General features: G+C 35.0%; 1 protein-coding gene across 1 annotated transcript in view; it reads left to right on the top strand.

Moving 5' to 3' along the window:
• Positions 1–24,968, top strand: part of TBC1D22A (TBC1 domain family member 22A) — a 136,447-nt gene that overhangs the window by 67,741 nt on the left and 43,738 nt on the right. Inside the window, exon 11 of the mRNA XM_068189759.1 lies at positions 5,540–5,667. Within this exon, the coding sequence (XP_068045860.1) occupies positions 5,540–5,667 (128 nt within the window). The remainder of the gene's footprint in view (positions 1–5,539; positions 5,668–24,968) is intronic.

Here is a 24,968-nt window from a genome sequence, read left to right on the forward strand (position 1 = left end):
ATATTTTGTTATGATGAAGATGCTTCTCAGTCCTGGCTATGAGCTATACGCTTAGTGAGCTAAATTTAAATGGACCATTATCTTTAAGTTGTAGGTCATAAGGAGAATGTAATTGGCAATACTTCTGTGTTTCTGTCAGTCATATTTTAATTTTTAGGACTTTTCAGTGTATTTTTAAAATTTTTTTGTTGTAATTTTTTACAGTGGACAATTTTAACCAGTTATAAAAAATAGACTAAGTCTGGAACAAGATATAATCAGCATGTAAATATTTGACTAGGATCTCTGCTATTACTTGAAGTAGAACTATGTATCATGGTGAGATCTTGTCTTGAGGTGCACATTTATGATCTTTAGAATGTCTTCTTCAGTCATCAGGAACTTCTTTTGTAATTAATGTATATCAATAGAAGTTTATATATATAACTACAAATAACTCATTGCTAAGCTGTGGTCTTGACAGAATTACTTTTGTTCAGAATTTCATATTGGGGGTTGTAAGCCCTTTTATGCCTCTGCATCTGGCAACATCTGGTGTTGAGATTTTACTCCAAACTCTTACCTTTGTATCCCATAAATATCCTGGCTTTGAACAATGTAGAAGTTATTCAAGAGAGACAATTAAGATTAAAAATTAGATTTCAACAAATAGAGTACTAAAAAAGAAAGCAGTCATTGACTGGTGACAAGGTCCTTTCTTTTGGACTGCAAGGTTCTGTATGTGGGAATTATAAGATAGGGATGGGGTGCACCCTCAGTCAGTTTGCACCAAGTCAGGTGGGAGTGTTGATCTGCTGGAGGGTAGGAAGATTCTGGAGAGGGGTCTGGACAGGCTGGATCAATGGGTTAAGGCCAGTTGTGTGAGGTTCAACAAGGCCAAATGCAAGGTCCTGCTCTTCGGTCACAACACCCCGCTGCAGCACTACAGGCTGGGCAGATTGGCTGGAAAGCTGCCTTGCAGAAAAGGGCCTGGGGGTGCTGGTCAACAGCTGGATGAACATCAGTCAGTGTGTGCCCAGGCGGCCAAGAAGGCCAGTGTAATCCTGGCTTGTTTCAGAAACAGCACGGCCAACAGGACCAGGGCACTGATTATCCCTGTTCTCAACACTGGTGAGGCCACACCTGAAATCCTGTGTTCAGTTCTGGACCCCTCTCAACAAAAAGGACATTGAGGTGCTGGAGTGTGTCCAGAGAAGGGCAATGGAGCTGGGGAAGGCTCTGGAGCAGAAGTCTGATGAGGGGCAGCTAAGGGAGCTGGGGGTATTCAGCCTGGAAAAGAGGGTCAGGGAAGACCTTATTGTGGCCTACAACTGCCTGAAAGGAGGCTGTGGCCAGGTGGGGGTTGGTCAGTTCTCCCAAATAACAAATGACAGGACAGGAGAAAATGACGAGAGGAAGTTGTGGCAGGAGAGGTTTAGATTGGATGTCAGGAAACATTTCTTCACCAGAAGAATTATCAAGGACTGGAACAGGTTTCCCAGGGAAGTGTTTGAGTCACCATCTCTGGATGTATTTAAAAGATGTGTAGATGGGGCCCTTAGGGACATGGTTTATTGGTGGGCTTTGCAGTGTTAGGTTAATGGTTTAGGATCAAGATCCTTACAGGTCTTTTTCAGCCTAAATGGTTATATGATTCCATGGAAGACAGGAGTGCTAGCATATTTCTATAGCATGTTTTTGTATGTTAAGGATCAATGCAGAAAATCATTGTGCGTGCAAAGGGCAATGCCGATAAGCTCCCATGGCAAAGATTGCCTCATTATTTTAATTTCCTTTTGCTTTGGTATCAGAGCAGTTACTCTTGCAATTTTAAAAGAAAAATTGTGTGGGTTTTCATGAGAAATACTCACTTTTCTTCCTTTTGTTGAACTAAAAGGCCTCTTTATGAGAGACTGTTAGCTTACCTGCATTTCAGATAATTTTGAACACCTAATGCTTTTTATATTTACAATGGAATTTATATAAAATATTGATAAAATAGAGTTAACAATAAAGTGTTCAGGGTATGAAATATGACTGAAAAATAAACTTTAAGTAATATTCAAAATTTCAAAACTAGGTCAAACATCAGAAACTATTGCTAGGATTGATAGGAATCTTGGAGTGAAGGTGAGCACCAAAAGGCTAATGTTCTGAAATGCTGAGTTGTACAGGTGGATGTGGTGACACATGCTGTGCCACAGTAATTTGGCAGCATAATCTTACATTATTTTGTGGTTTTTCTTTGCTTATTTGCAAGCTCGCCTGGGGACTCATTCTCACACCATCTTCCTCTCAGAATAGAGGTCAAGTTGTTTCAACCGGTTGTTTCTGTCCTTAACTGTTCAGTTCATGATTCTGTAATCATACAGATTTTAATTTTGAATTCAGTGAAACAGCATGACAATGAACATGAAGAATAAATATTTTATGTGTATAGACACATCTGTATGAGAAGCATCTGTTTAAGATGGCTAAATGTGATCATTCAAAATAATGTACCAATAAGTGTATTTATTAAAAATATGAATAGTTATAAATGGTTTTTGTCTACAGGTTAACTATTTTTGACAGTATGCTATTTTGGAATGCATCTTTGTAATGTATTTTAGTCTTTAATCAGAAGACTTCCTTCACCCAAACTTTATGTGGAGATTTATTGAAAGTATTGGGAAACTTATTAAATTTAATTTTTACTTCTTTTGAATTTTGATTAAAGAATTATTTTTTTAAACTGTAAAATAATTATGCTATCAGAAACTGCAGTAGAAGTAGTTTTTATAAAATACTTCACGTCCTAAAGCTGACAGTAATTATATAACTTCTTGTTCATTGCGCATACATACTTATTTTCATTGAAATGGAAAATTTAGATTTAGATTATGCCAGTCCAAATTACCTTTATCAGCAAATTAGCTTCTGCTTACAATTACTTACAAAGTAGGAAGAATTAGTTTCTTTATTCAATGCATCTTCTATTCCAGTCTTGCATCAATTAGGTATAAAGCACAGAGTTTAGTAATCCATTTTTCAACTTGTTTAGACTAGAAAGCAACTTTCAAGGAATTCATTATGCCCGTTAACTACCACAGTTGAAATATCACAACTGGCACAATTTATTGTTCTGCATTACTTACTTTTAATGGCTACAAACAACCAAATGAAAATTGTTTCTGCAGTGTGAAGAACAAAAATTTTGTGAGTTAGTAACTTTGCTTAGAAATAAAACTGCCTTTTTTTTACATCCTGCTTGATGTACTAGATTATCGAATCATAGTAGTCTGTAATGTAGGTATCCAAATGTGGCATTCAAATAATAAATTTAAGCCATTATCTCACTTCAGTATATTTAACTTGCAGCTAATTTTTTCTAAAGCAAAGGCAGACACACAATAGTAATTCAGCATTTGACGTGAATCTAATAATCTAAGTGATCTAGTAATGGTGCAGTGGGTGGAGAGGTGGCAGAGGACAGGGCTCAACGGGTTGTAGTGAGTGAGGCTGCATTTGGCAGGTGAGCATTCACCAGTGATGTCCTTAAATGTTCAAATCTAAGGCTAGCTCTATTTAATATTTTTATTAGTGATCTGGATGCAGGAGTTGAATGCAACATTACCAAGTCTGCAGATGATACTATATTGGGGGCACTGTTGACTCTTGAGGAACAAGATGCCTCGGAGAGGGATCTTGTTAGATTGGAGCATTGGGCAGTCATCAATGATTTATTTAATATTTGAAAATTTAACAAGAACAAGTCACAAGTTCTGTACCCTTTATGAAGTAATTCTGAGCACAGGTTGGGAGAGGGGGGGCTGGAGAACAACCTGAAGAAAGGGATCTGGTTTGTCCTGGCCAGGAGGGCAAATCCCGTCTTGGGTACATCAAACAGAGCATCTCCAGCTGGTCAATAGACTTGATTATCCCACTGTTTATTATCCCACTGTGTTCAGTGTTGGTGTAGCATCACCTTGAGCACGGTGTGCAGTTCTGGGCCTCACAATTTAAGAATTTCTCTAAATTTGTTTGTATTTATATTGTGGAAGGATGTGACTTTAGGAACATAAATACCAGGTCTGCTCAAGACTGCTTTAGCCGCAGATAAATGGAGGCTGACAAGTGCTATAGAGAAATACCAGTGCTTAATATATTTTCATTGATATTTGTTTTCAGTTATCATTGGAGACAAGATGTAATAAGTGGACCTTTGGAGTAATGTGTTCTGAAGTCTTATTTTTTTTAAAGCCCTCATTTTTGATTGTTTTTAAAATCTAAAAGATTTGTACTTCCAGCTTCCATATTGAAACAACTGTTTTATATTGGCTGATGCTTTCATATAGCCAAAAAATACATCCTTAGGGGAAAAGAATGAACAGCTTTAGTCTTTATAATAATTTAGTGTCACTTAACTTTGATTACCTTAATCTCTAGGTAATGTTTCCTGTAATAGAGCTGCCATACTCTTGGGATTATTCTTTTAATTAATTTATTGGTTTAGTGACTTTTTAGATACTTCTTAGTTTTGTAAAGTTTAGAAGATGAACATTTACTCATTGTTTTAGCTGGTCATACATCTCTGTGTATTTGGATGAAGGGATGATCTGGGCAGCAAAAGTCTCCAAAGAAGGTGTTTGTATACAGAAAGACAGTGGGAATGTCTTACTTAGGCTTTAACAAAGACTTCTTGTCATAAATTTGTCCAAAATAAGACATTAGCATTTCTGCAGTATTTGTCATCTACACCATGCTGGATGTCATATTTGAGCCTGTTAACTAAAGCCTGTTAACAGAATGTCTGTGATCCTTTTTGTAGAAAATTCTCTCAATATAGACAAGCCATGTAGTAGATTAGTTCTGTTACCTCTAGCAATAACCCATGCAAGTGATTATCATAGCTTTTAAATTGTATGTATTCTACAAGAAACACAGTTTGTGAGAGTACTGGTTTAGAAACCACTGATTTGTATTGGTTTTATTTGCATTTATTTGTAATACTAAGAAATTTTTTAAGCTGTAAATGAGTTAAGTTTTCTTACTGTATTTCCTACATAGTAATCTCACTTTTTCTTGTCTCAAGTGAATGCAACCTTTACATGTCATTTCCTTATATTTCTTTACCTTCTTAATTTAATAATTTTCTTTTCTGGTTGCCAAAATTTTATTTTTGGAAGCCATTATGTTATTTGGAAACCACATTTCTTGTTGTGTTGTCCCAAAAAAATTTGTAGCCTAAGAAATTAGTGAGGATATATGTACCTAATGATTTCACATTTTAACTTTCTATGTTTTTGTGATATATTGTAAAACTGTGATCTTATTGTTTTGTTAGCATAGTGCAACTCAGACCAGTTATTTAATCAGTCTAGTGGCAGAAAAATCAGTCCAGTGTAATGTTTAACTAATTTATATTTTGAGTGTTCTCATTTGGTTGTGAGAATTTGCATGCACCACCACAAGTTATTTCCTTGAGATTGGAGGAGTATTTTATTGTTTTAGACTGTGCACTTTATACTTCAAGATTTCAGAAAAGCTGCAGTAAAATACCTGTTTATTCTATCTTCAGAACAAGTTCATAGGCACTTGGATCAGCATGAGGTGAAATACTTGCAATTTGCTTTCCGTTGGATGAATAACTTGCTGATGAGAGAAGTCCCCTTGCGGTGTACCATCAGGTTATGGGACACATACCAGGTAAGTACTTTTTTAAACCTCCATAACTCTGGTAATGTGTTTTGGACGTGCCAGTGTCTTTGTGAGTGGTTTTTCTTGAACCTTTTGCTTTAGTGTCATCTGAGAATCACCATAGTAAGAGAAAAAACCTTTAATGATCACCACTACTTAGAAATATTTAATGTCTTCAGTCTTCTTGCCCTTCAAAGCCATGCACTTGATGTCATGATAATTTATAGTACTAAATTGAACACTCACTCAAAGTTAATGTCAATACTCCTTTCTGACTCTTCAGAGAAGTGAAACATTGAATTGTGCCTAATCAATGCCCTCCATCGATTCTGAGTTCCAGGCTTCTTATTGTCCATCTGCTTAACTACTCAATCCAATATTAGCTTTCAATCTTCAGTTCTCAGCCTTTGTCCTTTGTCATGTCTTCTCTCTTACTGTTTGTTCAGACAAAACTCGATGTTGCTGACCTCTTGTTATGGTAACTATTTTTCCTCAATAATTTCTTTTCTTATTGTCCTGAGAAAGAATTGAGGTTTGAGAAAAGGGGTTTACACATTCTTAGTTCTATTACTTTATGTTCCAGAAGGTTCTGGTTGCAATTCTTGACTATATGTTTAAACTATATATCCTTATCTACCAACTTTGTTATTGAAGTTGGTGGGGGAGATAAAAATAACAATATTTTAAATTCCTTAAGAATTTTCAATTGTATTAGTCAGTAAATATGAGATTAACTCATAATTTATGCCTTGTAAAGAGATGTAGTATCTTTAAATATCATTGTCTTTATATTTACTCATTATGTAGAAATGTTCTGTTAGTTTCATACACTTTAATGCCAGAATGTCTACTTAGATCATCTATCCAGACCTGTAACAGAAAGTGAAAACTACTTGCTCTTCATTTAATGAGTCCATTGAGTCATTTCAGTGATGTCTGATGGTATCCAGATCTGATAACAACATGTTAAGAAATGAGGAATCTATCAGTTCTACTGTTAATCTGATCTAAGAGGTGGTATCCTTGCAGAGTTTATCTTCAAAAAATATCTGAATCGAACATGGCTATTGTTTTAATCTGAGGTTCTTTTGCCTCCTTTGTTTCATTATAATATCTGTTACTCATTGTGATATCTGTTATTACCTGGCCTTTTATTCCAGCATAAATTATGTATTCTTTATAAGACCTTTCTGATAATTTTAAAGACTGAGCTATTTAAATGTTTTACTGTAACTAATTTATCTCCTTTTGAATCATTTTTGTTGCTGTTGCTGCAGTATTTTTAGCTCCTGAAGGTTTTTTACCATGCTATCTCCAGTACTGCTCTTGGTACCTGATCATTAGCCTTACCTGTATGATAAAATAATGTAAGAGAGCCTATTTAATCCAGCTAACTACTAATATGTGCCCCAAAAATACATGTTTTTGACAGAATTTCGAGTTGAGTTCATCTCTGAGCTATGATTTTATGATAATGTTGAGAATTTTCCTCTGAAAATGAAGTTTGGGATTAATTTCTCAAACTATTGCATGCTGAAAGGAGCCCTTTCTCATTGCTAGTCCATAGGCACCTCTCAAGTTGCACTTCAATGGGATCATTATCCATAATAAGTGCTTCTGATTATTTAATTAGAATTTTAAAAAATTTGGATGTATTTAAAGTAGTATTTAAAAGCTTAATACTTGAATCTTTGCATGAGATTTCCAAGGGTATCTTTTAAATCAAGGTTTCTTTGAGGTGTTTTTATCCAAATATCTAAATGGAATTCTTATATGCAGAGAGGGGACTATTTTTGTGTATTAAACAAGCTTAAGGAGTAATTCTGTGTTTTGACTTGGCAGGTGCAGCAGATTTGTGCTGTTTTCTAGGTTTCATTATTTAGTAGACTGCTCTGTATGCATGTCTTGTTTAATAGCGTATTTAAAACCAATAAGGATATCTTAGACACATTTTTCTGAAAGAACTTCAAGCAATTCCTCAAGTTGCTAATCAGATTTCAGTTGTGCTTGTATTACACTGATTATCAACCTATAATATGGATCTTTTCACCCTGATACTATGAATAATAAATGCAGTGAACCTGCAAGAGCCAGTAAAGTTCATGCAAAGTTTTTGCTAAAGCATTAAGCAATAACATTACAGATTTTTACCCAACTTGTCATTAAGCCATTCTGTTGCCTGCCATTTCTGAGTTAATTGTTTACAGCTGTACTAGCAGAGCTGCTTTCCAAATGGAAAACACTTCAGAGACAGAATTTATTCCGTTGGTTTTCTTGTCTGCTTCATATTTTTAACTGTAAAGCCAGCTGCTATAGGCCAAAATATATCTCTTATTTAGAGATATATTATCAAAGAAGTTTTTCAGAGGTTTTAGCTGTGGATGGACCTGTGATGTTGGATTTGAAAGAGAGACATAAAATGAGTAAAGGCAAGAAATACAATTAACTTTCCAGATAGAGATGGGAGGAACAATCCTACCAATAATTGTAAGGAGGGAATAGATGTTTTAACTACTTTTCTCCTTGTACTCAAAGGCTGATGATCCTGTTTTCAGGCTTGCTTTTGCTACCTCATGTGTCCTAAAGCATTAAATTAAGGACACATCAAAATTCTGCTTAGATTTACACAGTTTTACTGTCTGCTATTTCAGTCCGTACTTAGGACGTGCCTGTACTGACTTTTACCCCCTGATAATCCTGAACTACTGTAAACAGAATTAGCTTTACCTGCACTTTAAGTTCAGAAAGGTGAACTAATCATGTCGTTACGTAACGTCTGCAGGGACTACAGGCATTCATGCCTACACTGTTGATGTTGAGCTTTTGCTCAGACTCCCCCTACCTTGTGGCTCTTGGGAAGGGATGGGGCATTTTGAAGGCCCTGTTTACAGCCATCTCTAGTCCCAGTGTGTGTCATGATGTGAGAATGGCAAAGAAGCAACTTCAGATGAGGGTTCAGGAGGGGTGGGACAGTCAGATTCCTTCATGTGGAAGGAATAGGAAGGCAGGTAGAACTGTCAGATCCCTTCATGTCTGCACCTGGAGTGCATTCTGGCTCTGTTTCCTGCAGAAGTCCAACAAGAAGAGACCAGTGGCACCTTTTGAAAGAGAGGATCTGCTGCTGCTGCTGTTTTCAGGGAAAATAACATTTTTCTCTCTTTTGTCTTCCTGTCTCCCCATTAAAGCTGAAACCATGCCTTGTTTCGCCATGCTGCCTGTTTTCCTCTCAGTGGAAAAATAAATACTGTGCTGTTTCCAGCTTAAATTCTAGATTGGTGATTCTCACAGCAGGCCCCAGTTTCTCATGAACTGCAACAAAGGGTTTTCAGGGGAATAACAACACACTTAAATTGTCTGCTACTGTATATTTCCTAATGTGAGAGATAACTGCTGTTGGCTGGAGGTATTGGAACTGCATTCTGTCTCTTGGTATTTGTTACTGTTCTTCCAGTGACTTTTGTGAGAATAGAATTGGACACTTTAATGATGTCCACCTCTGTGGTGGAACGTATGGTAGTAAGAGTACTCTGGCTGGAGTCATATTCTCTGTCTAGTTTAATTTAGGATTCATCAGTCAGTTGTTAGGGTCTATGGAGTAAATCACTGAACATATCCAAAACACCTGTACTTGAGCCAGTTAGAGTTGAGGGGAAGAGAAATTTGGAAAGACTCCCAAATCCTCATATCAGTAAATGCTCTGTTATTCTGTAACTGTATCTATGAAATCCACTAAAATACATCACTGTCTTCTGAAGAAGAATAGACAGAGTAGACAGAGACATTATGAATTTTGCTTACAAAAGATATGTTGAGAAAACATTTTAGCTGTAAGTATTTAGTTTGATTTATTCTTTAACCTGAATTGCATTTTGATGAGTGAATTCTTCACTTGTGCACTCATTTCAGGTCTTGGGTTTGTTTTTGTTTTTGTTTTTTCTGTTGGTTTTTTTTTTTTTTTAATGCAGTAAATACCTTGTAAATTATTTCAAAATACCAATTGCTTGTTAAGTTATACCCAAGACATTTAAAATTTTAATCCATAGAACTGAAACTAATTAATATGAACTTTCATGTCCACAAACCAAAATAGGGTAATATAACACCTGAGTTTTATCTTTTATTATAGCTTGCCTTTTTGTCTTATGTGTTATCATCTTTTTTGGCACAAAGGACTGGTAAAACAAAGTGGCACAATGGCTGAATTATTCAGTATATGTAAGTGTTTAACATATTTCCATGGACTTAGAAAATACAAGTTAGTTTTGTATTTGGTCCTTGACAAAAGGATGCTTTGACACAATTTTAAAGATTGCTTTACTATTTGAAACTCACTTCTGTGGGCTTCTAACTTTAACTCAAGATTTAACATACTGTATTAGAAAAGATAGAGATGCCTCAATGCTCAGCATCTCTGCTGTCTTACTCTAGATAAGTATTTTATATGCTTGCCATCAAATCTCAGAAAGTATCCTTTCTTCAGATGGCATTTGACATTTGATGGCAGTTTCCATTGAAGTTTTTATTTTCATTTATTTAAATTCTTAAAAAGTGTATTGTCCTTCAGGCACTTGTAAGATACGCTGTGTTTATGTAGCTGTGTACTCCGGTGTTGGGGATAGGAAGCAATGTCATTTCAGTGGTGGCAGCCATTCCCAATTCTTCATCCTTGACTACAAATGGCAATACAGGACTTGAATGTCAGTGCTTGTGCAGCAATACTCAGAGCAGAACAGTGTTTAGTTTTGAATATCAGTATTTTTTAACTGTTTAAATATGGAGTTCAAAACTGCATTTGACTTGTAGGCAGTTTGCAGCTGGAAGGAAGTGTCTAACAAGGCCATCAAATTATCTGGATGCAAGATAACAAGGCGTTATACTGACTGGTGTTTTAAATAGGATAGGAATTTTCATAGGCATAAAAGTACTTAATTTTATTTATTTTTCATGTAGACGGGAGTGGATGTAATTTTCATTAAAGTGTTTACTTCCTGATCTGATGTTCTCACATAAATTACCTTTTTGTGCTGTCTTTTGTGCAGTGATTTCTCTGTGTAACTCACCACAGTAGTAGTACATAATTCACAGAAGAGACACCAACACTAGTTTCATAGCTAAAAACTTGCTCAGAAAAAAGAAAACAGAAAAGGAAAGTAAAGTAGCAGCTATGTGTGTTAGTTTTCAGTTCCAAATACATGCTGTCATATGCTGCGCGTATGTTTAGAGTTGAAGTGTACGGCCTAATATTTTCACCTGCCAGGAGGCATTTTTGTTTCCTACCATTTAGCTGACTGCTGTATTGCCAGCTCACCAGTAAGTAGCTGATGCAGTTGACATGAATAATGCACTCAGACTCATTGGAAACACAAAACCAGGGAGGTGAGGTGGGTACTGTTTACAATGCCCTGCTGTCCTGCTTTGCAGCATTGCCCTGTTCTTGTGTGAGGAAAACTTTACTGTTACCATGGTAATGAAAGCTTACTGTGTAAAATTAGGCACAAATTAAAGAATTTATAAAATCCTACCATGTAAAATGCAAAACAGTTACAAAGATTAACAAAAGACGCAGAAAAAGGCAAATGATAACACCGATAGAATTTGACAGTACCGGTGAGTTGATTTACTATCTCACTGCTGAAATAGGTTTATCTTCCAGTTTCAGTTCCCCTCAGCTCCTTTGCAATATCTATTAGTTTTCTTCACATTAGGGAAGTGAGGAGGCTGATGAGTGTCACAGCCGATGCAAGGGAGAGAGGATGAGAGAGAAGAGCTGTGATTTCAGCCCTAGTGTTAGATCAGAATGATTGCTTGTCCATATTTGCCACCTTTTCGAAGCAGATTTTCTTTCTTGGTTGATAGTACATTTCTCAGGGTGCATCCCTTAGACAAACTTCAGTAGGGAGCACTTGTTCCTGGTGAAGCCTGCTAGCTTGTATCTTTCTTCCAGAAATCCTGCAGGTGGGTCTAGAAAAATACATTTTTTTCCTGCTTGAAATTTATTATTTTTTCTTAATAGAGGGGACTGATACTTTCTTTGTCCAAAATAAACACTATTTTTTTCTGGAAAATGTAAATCTATGACCATCATTTATATCTTCCATTCTTCAAGGAAGGCTGAACTGTATTTTTCATTTATTTGACTTACATGAATATAAAAATGAGCACTGTCTTGTAATGGATCTAATGCTTTATTGACCAATATGGTAACAGACATATTTGTTTCCCGTTTATTTCTTGGTATCATTTATGTAGCTCATTACTAAGTTTTGATTAAGGGGATTTTGTTTAAAAGTAGGTGTCTAATGTTAAATTTTAAGAACTAATATTGGTACAATTTTCCAGAAGTGCTGAGAATCCATTTCTTCTCTCAAAGGTGAGTACATCAGGTAATTGTTCATGGTTAGTCCAACTTGACTGTCCTAGTGGTTCATGTCATGGATGACATCAAATGTTTATGCTTTGCAGTGTTTTTATCTCTGTGTATATCCAGACTGCATTTCATTTGTCATTTTATTATTCAGTAGCAGAACAGCTTTCTGAAACTTTTTGAAGACAACTTTATTTTTTACCAGTAAAAGCTATTTGGAATAATTTTGCATCTCTACCAAACTAATATTTTTCAAGACCACTTAGTATTTTATTGAACAACATAGATCCTATTATGTTATTTTTGTCCTTTTAATTTATGAACACCTTCTCTCTCATTTGACAATAACTTTATTTTATAATCTGACTTAGTTACCTTGTAAGAAGTGTCCGGACAAATGAATTTTTAATATCCAATTACTAACATGTGGGTAGGATCATGTCTTTCAAACTTCTAAGCATTTGTCAATTTGAAACTGGCTAGTGGGGTAAATGTTCTGGAGTAGGGGAGACAGACATAGTGGGATATAACCTTTCCTGCCAGATGTAAAATGCAAACATGGAAGTTTAATTTTCTTAGGAAATAAAGGTAAAACATACTGTGTGTCTTGGTAGTGACTCTTCTTGTCACTAGCTGCTGTAGACTCTAAGAGAAAACAGCTCCTGTGTTAAAAAGCATCAGTATCCTCAGAAGGCTGTACTCAGGTCATGCCTCTACTTTTGATCTTGCCACCTGTTGTTTTCTCTTGGGAATGTTTTTAGCTCCCTACCTCAGAGCTGGAATTCACCATCCTACTGTCTACTGAGCCCAGCCTTAATCTTGCCAACTTCCATTATAATTCAGGAAAACCTTTTCACATTGTTCTCTCTAAAAGTAAACTTAAAAGTATGTTTTAAATCATATTTAGTTATTTGGAACCATAGGAAGACATGAACAAGTGAGAGAACAACTTTTTATTGCAAGGCTGGCAATCCAAATGTGTACCTGTTTTAACATAATGTCCTTCTTTTGACTCTGCATTCATTTGGAAGTTCCTCAATCCCTTTGTATTCAGCAAATCAGTATTTTCTTGTGTCAAGAGAGTCCTGGGCCATCAAATTTCTGTTGAACTTGAGCAGCTAAAAAGTTTTTAATAGTTTTCAAATCTTTGTCAGATTTGAATTTGTCAGATTTGAGTGTCATCACCTTCTACCAAATGCGTAGTTACCTTCTGGAATAATTTTGTTTCCATGGCAACCTTCCACTGGCAAGAGTTGTGCTCATTAGGAATTTATTGTGGAAGTCAATTATATTTCAGTGTTACAGTACTGCTGAAGTCACTGACCTCTTCTTGTTTGTCTTGTGTTAAGTGCAATATGAAATAATGGAAAACTCAAAGTAAAGAAGGTAAGAGTGTTAGTTAAAAAAAGAACCACACTGCTTTAACCATATATATATATGTGCAACTTTATGTACAGTCTCTACCATGCCTAAGGATTATGTGCACAGAGGAGAAAAAATAAATTTCTTAAACAATAATTCAGCTTTTCAGTGTGAATTTAGAATACTCTCATTCATATATGACAGTGTTTTATATATGAATATAGCTCACAGGTTTTCTCCTATAATAGAAAAAAGCCAGATGGTATTTTTAGAATTATAATGGTGTGTATGTATCTTTTGTTGAGCATCCAGGTCTAGTTTGTTAGTTTTTCCTATTTATTTTGTGGTTTCTTGTGGAGAGAGAGGGTTTCCAAATTCTCAGTGAAAGCAGACTAAGTGGGTCCTGATTTTCTGCTGGACCACATTCTAGCACATAGCAGTATGCACATTTAGCTTCCCAACTGTGATCTGCAGTTTCACCTGCACTGGCACTGGCAGATATAAAACTGACAGTGGCAGCCTCTATGTATGAATCCCCAGGATAGCTGAAGTTGTTAACTGGCATAAATGCATGCATTTGAATGGGTTTGCGTATTACTTGCCAATACATGGGAATTTCCATGTTTAGAAGTCTGTCAGATCCAGAACTCCAAAGTTCCTGGTCTGGGGGCCAGTTCCTACTAGTGGGCTTGCTGTGAACAGCTTCACCCAGTAAATAAATTCAGGAGCCTAGAGAGAGATTTAGAGTGATTTATGAGAAGTATGGTTTAGAGTGGCTCATCAGCTGAATGCCTATTTAGGCTCCATTGAACATATTGACTCCATCTTCATTAACTTTGTAGCATAAGTATACAGTATGCTGGTAGGCACTCAAATTAAAAAATCTTCATCTCAAAATGGAAGCTCTCTGCATTTTTGCAAAAAGTGACTTGAAATTATCTTCATAATATTGAAAAGGACTAATGATGTGAAATTCTTGACCACTAGATCAACTGTTTTAATATAAGTGTGAATTGGAAGTATGTTTGTGCATTGCTAATTTTTGTCCATTTTTCTTTGGAGGTATTCATTGACATCAGGGAAGATTCAGTGTAGAAAGTAAAAGAAGGAAAAAAGATGAGCACCCATGCTTTTCTATGAGGAAGGTATTTAGACATGCAAAAACCAGCAAATCAAAACTCAGTGATATGCATAGGGAAGCCAGTAGGTTTTTCTAGGTTCAAGTTCTTTAGGCAGCTTCCAGTACTTTTGAAATAGATATTAATTTTTCTGTGGCTAAATGAAAGTTAATTGTGAGTGCAGAGAGAAAGTACTTTTTCTTATGCTTAGCTTAGTTTAGCTTGAAGAATGTGAATAATCCTACTGACTTCAACAGAACTCATGAATTTTTTTATTTAAGCATGTACTCTCAAGGGCTTTATTGATCAGGATCTTATGAATGCGGAGAGAATACTTGTAGAATGTTAGACACAGTCTAGAAAACAGTTTGTTTTGCTCCTTGGCTCCTTTGAAATAGCCAGTGTTTCTAGAAGAAGGCTTTATTAAAATTAATATTGTTCTCAAAGACAAAAGTCTGGAAGAGAGTTGTGTTGCTATACAAGAAGACAAAAAGGAAAATTGCCTTTCTTACATCCATATGCTCTTTAATATTATGCTCCTTCCTGCCATAGAACCCTTCCTCACTGAGCTTCACTGATCTGTTTTAAGACTACATTACATTTAAGACTAGACTACAACTTCAAGCTTAGTATTTTAAATCTCCTTAGTTATCTTTTCTGAAGTTCCAGTTAGTTGTGTCAGTTATTATTGTTCATAGACGTGAGCACTAACAACTAAACCGTGACTGCCATTTGACTTTTCCCTTTTTGATCTGATGTCTTGTTGTTGCTAAAACCTGAGCAAATGTTCAAAGGTCCTAACATGTTGTGCAGTTCTCTGGTTACTTGTTTCAAATTTATTAAGACATCCATAGCTAATGCAGCCTGCACAGAAAATCTATTAAACGTTAAAGATAATTTTAACTCTTTGCCACTGTGTAAGACATAATACCTAACTTCAAACATAACTTTGGGGGGGCGAGGGAGAAAGGACAAACTAATATTTGACAAATCCAGTAAAATTCAGTAAAAATAGCTTCTATATAGCAGCATGGATCCTTGTGAAGGGCTTATGAAATTGGCATAGTTACTGTTTGTTACATAGTTACTGTTTGGCAACCTCATTAGAACTACATGAAATAATCAAAATCTTATCTTCTTTTGTCTCTCCAGTCCTTTAGCTCCTAGTAGTGATCACTACTTCTTTAATATGCTGGCCTTTCTTGTATTCCTGATACGTGACAGTCTTGTGCTTTGCTCTGTCACTTGCATTGTCCTTGGCTGTCTATTTTGAGAGATGTTCTGCCCTTTCTTCCAGTCTCACAGGGGTTCTGGGTTCTTTTTCACTCTTCCTCCTCCTTCCTACTCATGGGTGATCTGAGGCTTTCTTACAACTTCACTGTCAGCTTATGCCAATGATTTGCATATCTACTTTATTTTCCTGACCTGTCTTCCTTAGTTAAGATAGGGGTTTCAGAATGTCTGCATGACAGTTCTCCTGAGATAGCTGACGACAGTTACTGATACCAAGAATTCCTCTTTTTCTCAATAGAGCTCTTGCTTCTCTTATTTCATAACTTTTTCTAGTAGAGTCTGCATATGATTTTTTTTTTTGTTCAACATATTTTTCTCTTACATTTTCCAGACAATCTGTGCTGTACTTTCCCCTCACAGAATTTCAAAAAGCCCAATTCCTATTCTTTTTTTTCAATTTCCATCTAATACAAATAATATGAATACCTTTAAATCAGATGGAATATGTAATTTTCTTCTTCTGTTATTACTCAGATGTTCCATCATTCAGTTCCTTCATTTTCTTCACATTTTTCTCTGTAAGTATTCATATGGTTATCCCAATTTAGTTTCTATTCTCCCAGCAGTAGGTCAGAAACTACTGATCAAAAAACTCCAACTATTTCAAAGTGTATACAAATCTGATAAATTTTGGCTGCTCTGTACTTAGTTAGAATTAATTTTTTTTGTAGTATGAAACTGAAATAATGCTACTAATGCTGCAGTGTGTAGGGGAATATGAAGAAGTTCTAAAGTGACGCCTAACATGGCATCAGAAGTGGACAATGGTTTTCAAGTTAAGTCTGATTTCAGCAGTCCTCTGGGATGTCTTTAGTAAGCATTATTTCACTAAATCTTTGCCACCTTTAGCTGTTAAGATACATTTCTACACAACAAAAAAACTTCAGCACGGATATCTTCAGTTGGGCATTAGTTCAGAAATAAAATTGTCCTGATTATTCAGATCTCTGAACAGAGTATATACTGTGAAAGTACACATGGTATGTGTAGTTAATATGTAGTTAATATACTGGTTATTCTGATTAACTATACAAATCAGTTTTTACTAATAATTACTGCATATTTCAAATTAGTGAATTAATTTGATGCTTCCATCTTTTGTTTTGTTTTAAAGTAAAGTCTATTTACTTGTTGAAAACATATCTCTGTGAATGGACATTCATTTCTCTGTTCAGCCTTTTTGGCTACACCCTAATCCATTTTCATTGTGTGCAATAAACCATAAACAAACTTGTACACGGGAGTCGGTGGGGAAGATTCATTTCATGTAACTCAGTTGTCTTCAATGATGTTCCATAGGGTAATGATATCTTTCAATGAAGATAAAATTCAATGTCTTTAAAACACTCACTCGATACTAAGTGCAATATCTGAATCTCAACTTGAGCATCATTGCTTTGTTCCAGTACTGTCATGGCTTTGTAAACAATTAAAGAGTTTACAAAGTGAAAATAGCTGTTGTGGGAAACGTCCTTCAGAGATGGTGACTCCACATCTGCTGTTGTAGTTTTTGAAAGTTGTGACTGGTGGTAATTGAAGGAAGATAAATTTTGATTCAAGCTGGAGATATGTGGGTTAAATTATGGGACTGTATTTTTCCACAGAAGGGAGGGAAAAATAGGACTTGATATTTATTTAATAAAGAAGTTAATTGTAAGAAGGAACAGTGTATTTTATATGGCTTTCTCAGTTTTTATTGACCGTGATGTTTGAGAAATACTGATTTCATGCAATCACATAGAAGTTGAATTGTGTGTTGCAAATGGTATAAGTTTCTCATGCATGTATGCTGACAGAAGTTGCAAAAAATGGATTTGTAAACTTCATTTGAAAGTAACTTATGAAATGAATTTAAAAAGCAATACTCTTTTATTTTTAAGTGCCTCTAGTAATTTGTGAAGTTGAACAATACCCTTTTCTCTTATGTTTATAGTAGGTTATGTACTGAACTTAGCTATTATTATTTTGAAATATTGAATATTATTGCACTAAGGATACTTCGGCCCACTTTATCAGAATAATAAAGCACAATTGTATTTAGTTGATTACTGTGATTTCTGTTCATTCCATTTGCACTGGTTCACAATGCTTTAATTTGCAGGGGCTCACAATGCTTTAATTTAACACAGGCTAACTTTTATTTCTCCGCTGTTTTAAGCATTACTGACAATTCACCAACATTTCTACATTTGTTTCCAAGTCCTTCAATTGCAACTTTTGTATTTTCCTTGTTTTTTTGAAATTAAAATATTTTCTCTCTCCAGTACCACTAAGTTGTTGTCTTAAAGATATATTTTTTACAGCCATGGAAATGAAAACTTCTAGGTTTTTGAACGGTGTGGTGCCAGCAGCCATGCTGCTCATTATGGGGTTTGTACTTGTAGATGTTTATAGGCAATATCCTGTAGGAACCTCAGTCCAGGCTGCTCTCATCTTCCTGTCATCTCCTATTGCCTTCAGTTACTTGCTAATGTGAATGCTGACGTAAGCTTTCAGATAAACCTATTCAATCCATCTTACATAATCCTGGGTTAATTAGACATTATGTCAAGGCCAGTAGCGCATTTTGTTATTATATGGAAATCAGTGCAGTCTGTTAAATGGTTCTTAGTCAGTATCTAATGTTACTCTGTGTATCTTCAACATCTGCTGAAAAAAATGGAAAAGCTGTGCACATTTTACAATAGTCATATATTTAGATTTGGTGACATTGCTGTATCATGATTACATGATAAAATTAATAATTTATTTTTGCAATCATAAATCAGAACCTAGCACAGCAGGTCACCTTGTCATATAAAGAGCTCTGGTTAGTCAAGCAGGTCCTGCTTTTCATAAACCCATACTGACTTGCAAAATTTTCAATTTCTGCTGTAGTATTTTTTTTACCTGTATAGCTCAACAATTCCAGAACTTGTCATGTAGTTTTCCATATATGTAAAATAGTTACAAATTCTATGTAAATTTTTAAAACATAGTTGCATCTTCATGAGAAAACATACAGATATTTGTGCTTCATTTTTTTAAACTTATTCTTTTGTGAGAAAACTGTGTTTATAAATGCCATTATCAGGTGCCATTCAGTGTATTTCAATTTATTTTCCATGGAAATTTGCATTGGAAAGATGTGATACCAGTGCTTTTCAATTTAAATGAATTAGTATCCACTAAGGAAGTTGCAATACCTGCATTTTGAAGAGCAACGTATGTTATGCAAGCTGATGGATTGTGTTAATCTAATCAAACTGTCAAAGCAATCCTTCTTACAATATTCTTCTTCATAAACCCAGTAAGCATTTGAACTTGTGTTTTATGCCTTTTTCCTAGCAGAAAGTAAGCACTGATCACACAGAAAGCATTTAGAAATGAGAATCATTAAAAAGATTTAACTGGCAATCTGGTATGCAACTGTGAGTAATGAACAGGAAAACCTATATCGTGCTCATCAATAGTAATTAAAATATAGTTTGTAAACTTACTGCTGATCCTTTAAAAGAACTAAGGTACATATTTTCTGTACTTTTTAATATAGCATTTCAATCAAAGATACTTTCCTTTTTTGAGGATAGTTGATTAGTAGTGATTCATACAAAGCTCACATTATCTTCCTGTGTGATAATCTTTCAACCTGCAGTTTAAGTCATATTTTAAAACAGAGATTCATTATAAGAGGTTTATTTCTAAATTTGATGTGATGTTTTTTTCCTACTGACTAAAAAGAAATGTCTACATGTCATTTTATCCTAGAGTACTTTAGATATATTTATTTATTTTAACTGTTATTACTTTCTGTTGTATCACATTATTTCAGAGACTGAACACAGAAGAAATATTAATTGCTGTGTTGATTTATTATTAAAATTTCAAATTGGAGAAAAGGTGCACAGAAATACTACTGAAGCAGTTGGGGAGCAGATTAAAAAAAACACTAAACACATTTCAGGATAGTTTGCAGTTAAAGTACCTTTGGTTAACCTTTTCTTGTTATCAGTTTTGCCATAATAAAGTTGCTGAGTAGTTATCAATTCAGAGAAAACAGTGCAAGCCTCTGGGAAGTACTAAGGGAGAGGTATTTTGGTGTACCACCATTTCTCCTTTATTCACTGTGAAGGAACATACTTTGTTGATTAGAAATTTTAAAAAGGTTAATTTCAATTACTTTGAAATCCACAGTAGATAAAATTGAAACAAAACAGATATTCCTTTATTTCATATCTGAACAAAAGTGTAATATCTGGTAGCATAACAAGTTGAAAGTTTTCAGATGAAAATACATTTTTAAGTTGATGAACAGAAAGTGCTGCAGATGTCTGTGCTTTTCCTACGTGTGCTAGTTGTACATGTGTTATGCAGTATCATCACAAGTGATCAGGAAAGAAAAGTAAGAGAATAGGAAAGCCTGCAGTTGGTAAAAACTCATTCAGAATTAGCATAGAACTGAGCTTACAAACCAAGAAAAGCAGACTGTTTGAGGCAGAGTGACAAAAATACAGTGGCACTTAAAATTCCCATTCATGTAAATGTAAAGTGACATGAAAAGATTTGGGTTGAAAAAGTAAATTATATTCTGGTACATAATCTTTAACCATGAACTGTGTGTTGCCACCTAGGAATAAGAATTGGGGGTCAGAATGCTTTCAGGAAAATAACATAACGAAGAATGAAAGAGCCTCTAATTTTGCCATTATATAAATCTACAGTGTTCCTACGGAACAGGTTGGAGGAAGTCAAGAATAAGTCAAAGTGAAGACTTGCACCTTCAAGATTCCTTAGCCAGGGGGGGTAAAAATGATTGAGAGGAGAATGTAGCATAGGTGTACAAAGTACATGTGACATAGGGGAAAGTTCAGTCACATTTGAAAACTGGTGTCAGGTTCAAGCCTAAGGTAGTTCTTTACACAGCAGTTCAATTGTTGAACTCTTTACCACAACACTCTGTGGTCCTGAATGTTATGTGGATTCAAAAAGGGACTGAGCAAACTTGTGAGAGAAAAATCTATCATTAGGAATTGAAGCAGATTCCAATATCTGGATCAAAATACCTCTCTGCTATGATGCTGGTGGATGGGAAGAAGTTACCTAAAGTTTGCACTTACTTGGATTTTCCCTTACTCAAACAAGACACTCAACCTAGATTCTTTTAGAGTAGCCATACTGGACTCTGAAACTGTTGATATATTCTGAAACTCTGTTGATATATGAAACTCTGTGCATATATTCCACACAGAAAAAGATCTTTAGGTTAGAAAGGTTGAGGAAGATGCTATTTTTTTTACAATTTTTTACAAACTCCATGTGATTCAAGACTCTTTCTTCTTCCACAAGGCGCTGTGTTTTTTCATAACCACATCATGGTTGGAATGTTTATGTTATCTCAAGGGTCTAAGGAATGAAAGTTGACATGCAAAATTAGGCAGCATTTCTTTGTCCATGGTGTTTTATAGCTTGCAATATTGATATTGAATTTTTCTACTAATTTAAATATTTAAATAGAAAAATGCAACATTTTGCTTTGCGAGATATTGAAATCTGTGTTTTCTATGTAAATTTGTTTTGTTTAAAAGCAATATTCTTAAATGTGCCCTCTTTTACTTTTCAAATACATTTTCTGCTTTTCCTTCCATGTATATTTTATTTGAGCACTTGGCAATATAACACAGTAGGAAAATTTAACTTCCTTTTTTGGTCTTCAAATATATGAAGAGAACTGTGAGGAGAGCTGGCTTCTTCATTCACTGCAGGTCAGCAGGTTGCTTTTCAGTTCGCTGAAAAATAAATAAGCAGAGGAAAGTGTCAAGAAAAAAATGGATACAAATATTAGACATAGAATATGATTTGTATTATAGGAAAATTATATCTTTGCTTCTAATTAAGAAAACCTTTAAATAATTATTCATCAAAGTTCTTACTTTTAATGGCATTATTATAGGTAGACCTTTTCCGTGTTAATAAACTTACTCAAACTGCAAAGTGGTTTTCCTTTAGGAGTTAATATTGCTCACAGAGTTAAGACCTGCTTTTTGTTTGTCTGCTGTCTTTACTGCTTCCTTTTCCTGGTCTCAAGCAAACATCCATTTTGACCTCCACTGTTTCCAGTAATCCCCTTTTTAGTAATTTATATCTTATTTAGTTCTGCATTATTCATATCAGAAGCATTTTGATTTTATATGTGTTTAAATGCCAGAAGTGCATATATTTGGAAATAAATATTTCTTTAATTTTAATCATGATAATTTTCCACTACAGATAAGACATTTATATTGTTTAACAGCATTAACAAAACTTAATGTTATTCTTTCAGCAGGGGAGCAGGGATGAAGTGGGGAGAATAAAGTATAGGAGAGATGAGTCATCTTGTTTTTAATATTTCTAAATAAAGCAGTTGTGTTAACATGCTTTGATCCCTCGAATAAATGCTTGGAAAATAAAGGGAAGGTAAAAATTTCTTTCTTCTTTTGGGTAATTTAAAACCATTTGGAATTTGGTTTTCTTCCAGGCTGTCCCTTTATATAAGTACTAAACATTATTAGGTTTTCCATCATATTGCTAAGTCTAAGTAATTAACAGAAAATTATGCAAAGTCAGAGTAATGTTGCAGGTACTTTTATTGTTGTAAATAAGTCTTGTAAAGTACTTTTTAATGGGGAATTTAACAATTACTCATTTTGGTATTAAAATGTAATGATTATCTGTTTTCTTTTAGATGCAATTGAATTTATGATTTAAGTTACTCTGTGCATTTTATCCTCTTAGCCTTTATTCAGATTAATCAGCTTGTTGTTATAAATATTTTTCCCTAGTGTCATTTCCAAAAATTCTGCTAGTATCAGTAGAAAAGTGACTTTGTACAGTTAAATCTTCATTAAATGTTTTTACTCACCAAAACAATTGGTTTCGTTTTCTTCTTGCTGTTATTCTGCTTTGATGCTTTTAGAAGTGCAAATAAATCCTGAATCAGAAAACTCTTCATATTTAGAAGGAGTTCTTGGAAGTGTGAAGATGAGCACATGTGGAATCATGCATACTTGTGCTAAAACAAGCTCAATCTCACACATAATCCTGAAACTGATGCCCATGAGTTCATTAATGTTGTGTAAAAACAGTGTGTTAACAACCTTGAGAACCATCCTTACCTCATCAAGCATGTATCTTCCTGCAATCTATTTTTGGTGCAGCCTAGTTCTTTTGCATAATGCTATTTACTGAAACTGGTGTGAGTTGTGAGTGCTTTCTTGTTCTCCTGTCACAGAGGGGTTTGAACTTGGGCTACCTCAACTGCCATCAAGTTCTTTCCTTCTGCCCATGGCTATGAGGAGGAATTTCTAATTTAACTTTATTGTTTATTAGACATGACTAAGTTTAGGGCATGGCAGAGTTAGGCAGTTCTCTATCACGCTTTTGTGAGAGGAGGCAGGGAATGGCTGGCTGACCATGTTAGAAGCAGTCATTTCTGGCCCATTTCTACATGAGATGTGAGTCAGTTTTACTGACTGCATGTGCTAATAACTGTTTGTTGTGATGTAATTAGTATAACTGAATAGAATAGTTAATTTGAAAGGGACCTACAGTGATCATCTAGTCCAACTGCCTGACCACGTTATGATAAATTTTTGTTGCTCACCTACACTAAATAAAAAAGAAAAATATCAGTCCTTTACTGATTTCTGTTGATGTCTTCTCTTCCTTACATTACTAGGAAAGGGTGTCACCAAAATACTATATGCTAAGGTCTAGCACCATTGCAGATACAATTTTAGCTATATACTTTCACTGGGGAAGGTGTCTTGTAGAGCTTCATCCTGAGTTTTGATCTTTTTACAAGCATGATTGAGCGGTGTAGGAAACTATTTAACACATTCCTACTGGAATAGTTGCTGTTTGTGTCACTGAAGCAGTGTAGTTTCTCAAGAAAATGTGATCAGTTGAGTCACTCATTAAGTTTTATTGTATCTCTGGTGTGCTGAGATGTCAGTTCATGTTCTGAAAACAGTGTTCAGAAGCCTCATTCACTTGCCACATCAATGCCTTATTCCTGAGAAGAGGCACAAAAGTCATTCTCTGTTTCTCCAAGCTGGAGTTGATGCTGGCATACTTCACAGCAGAGAGATTTCACTGTGTTCCTGTTTACTCTAAAATGGACTGTAGAGCGTAGTGCACTATTGAAATAATCTGCTTCTGGTCAAACACAAAGGCATTTCACAGTCTACAGCACCATCCTTCATCCTTTATGGAGCAGCCCAGGAATTTAAAGAAGCTCTCATGCAAGGAAGATTATTTATTTTTGGTATAAACATTTTAAATGAAGGGAGAAAGAATATCTTAATGACTGTCAGGAAGTAGGGGCATAAACCCATTGGGTTTGTGATTATGAAGTGTAAGTTTTAGAGAATTAATGGACTTGCAACTTAGTTTTGATTTAAAAGAGAATGTCCTACAAAAATAATTATGTTTTCTTAGCTTAGTTGATTCATTTTCTTTGCCAGCTTTCAGATGTCTTTCCTCCTTTCAGCCATTCTATCTTATCTACAAGACTATGTAGATTTTTCCATATAGTTGTGAAAATTAAGTTTTGATTTAAATATTTAAAAAATATTTAGTAGAAATAAGCTTTCTTGAGGACAGACACTGCTTTATAGCTGATCAGAACGTGGAATTTATCATAACTAACTATTTTTGGAAAGCACTCTATAATGTATTTATTACTGAATATCACTAATGTATGTGAGCTAGAAAAATGCACTTTTTTTTTACTGCACTTTTTATTTTTCCTGATAAGGCATAGCTTACTTTTGTGATGGAGTTTTGATGATGTATTTCAAATTATAAAAATAAAAACCTCTGATTTTGTCCAAAAAGCAATATTAAATTATAAATGGCAATTCAGTTGCTTTCCTGAGTTGTCTGATAGCTTTGTCAATGTAGCAGTCTAGTCTAGATTCTGGGGGCATATTTGAAATGATTTCACATCAGCCTTATCTGCTTCTTTTGGCTAAAGCCATGTACACAACACCAAACAGGGCAGGGAGGAGACAGCCTGAGCTACCAAAAGATTCTACTTAGAATATCAACAGTCGTACATTTTTTGATCTGACCTCTAGTTTTCATCACTTTATTAAAATGATTAAAAACAAGTTTGTGCTTAGGTCCCTACATCAGCAAAAATAAAATATGCT

Source organism: Anomalospiza imberbis, chromosome 5, assembly GCF_031753505.1.
Source record: "Anomalospiza imberbis isolate Cuckoo-Finch-1a 21T00152 chromosome 5, ASM3175350v1, whole genome shotgun sequence".
NCBI classification, from domain to species: domain Eukaryota; kingdom Metazoa; phylum Chordata; class Aves; order Passeriformes; family Viduidae; genus Anomalospiza; species Anomalospiza imberbis.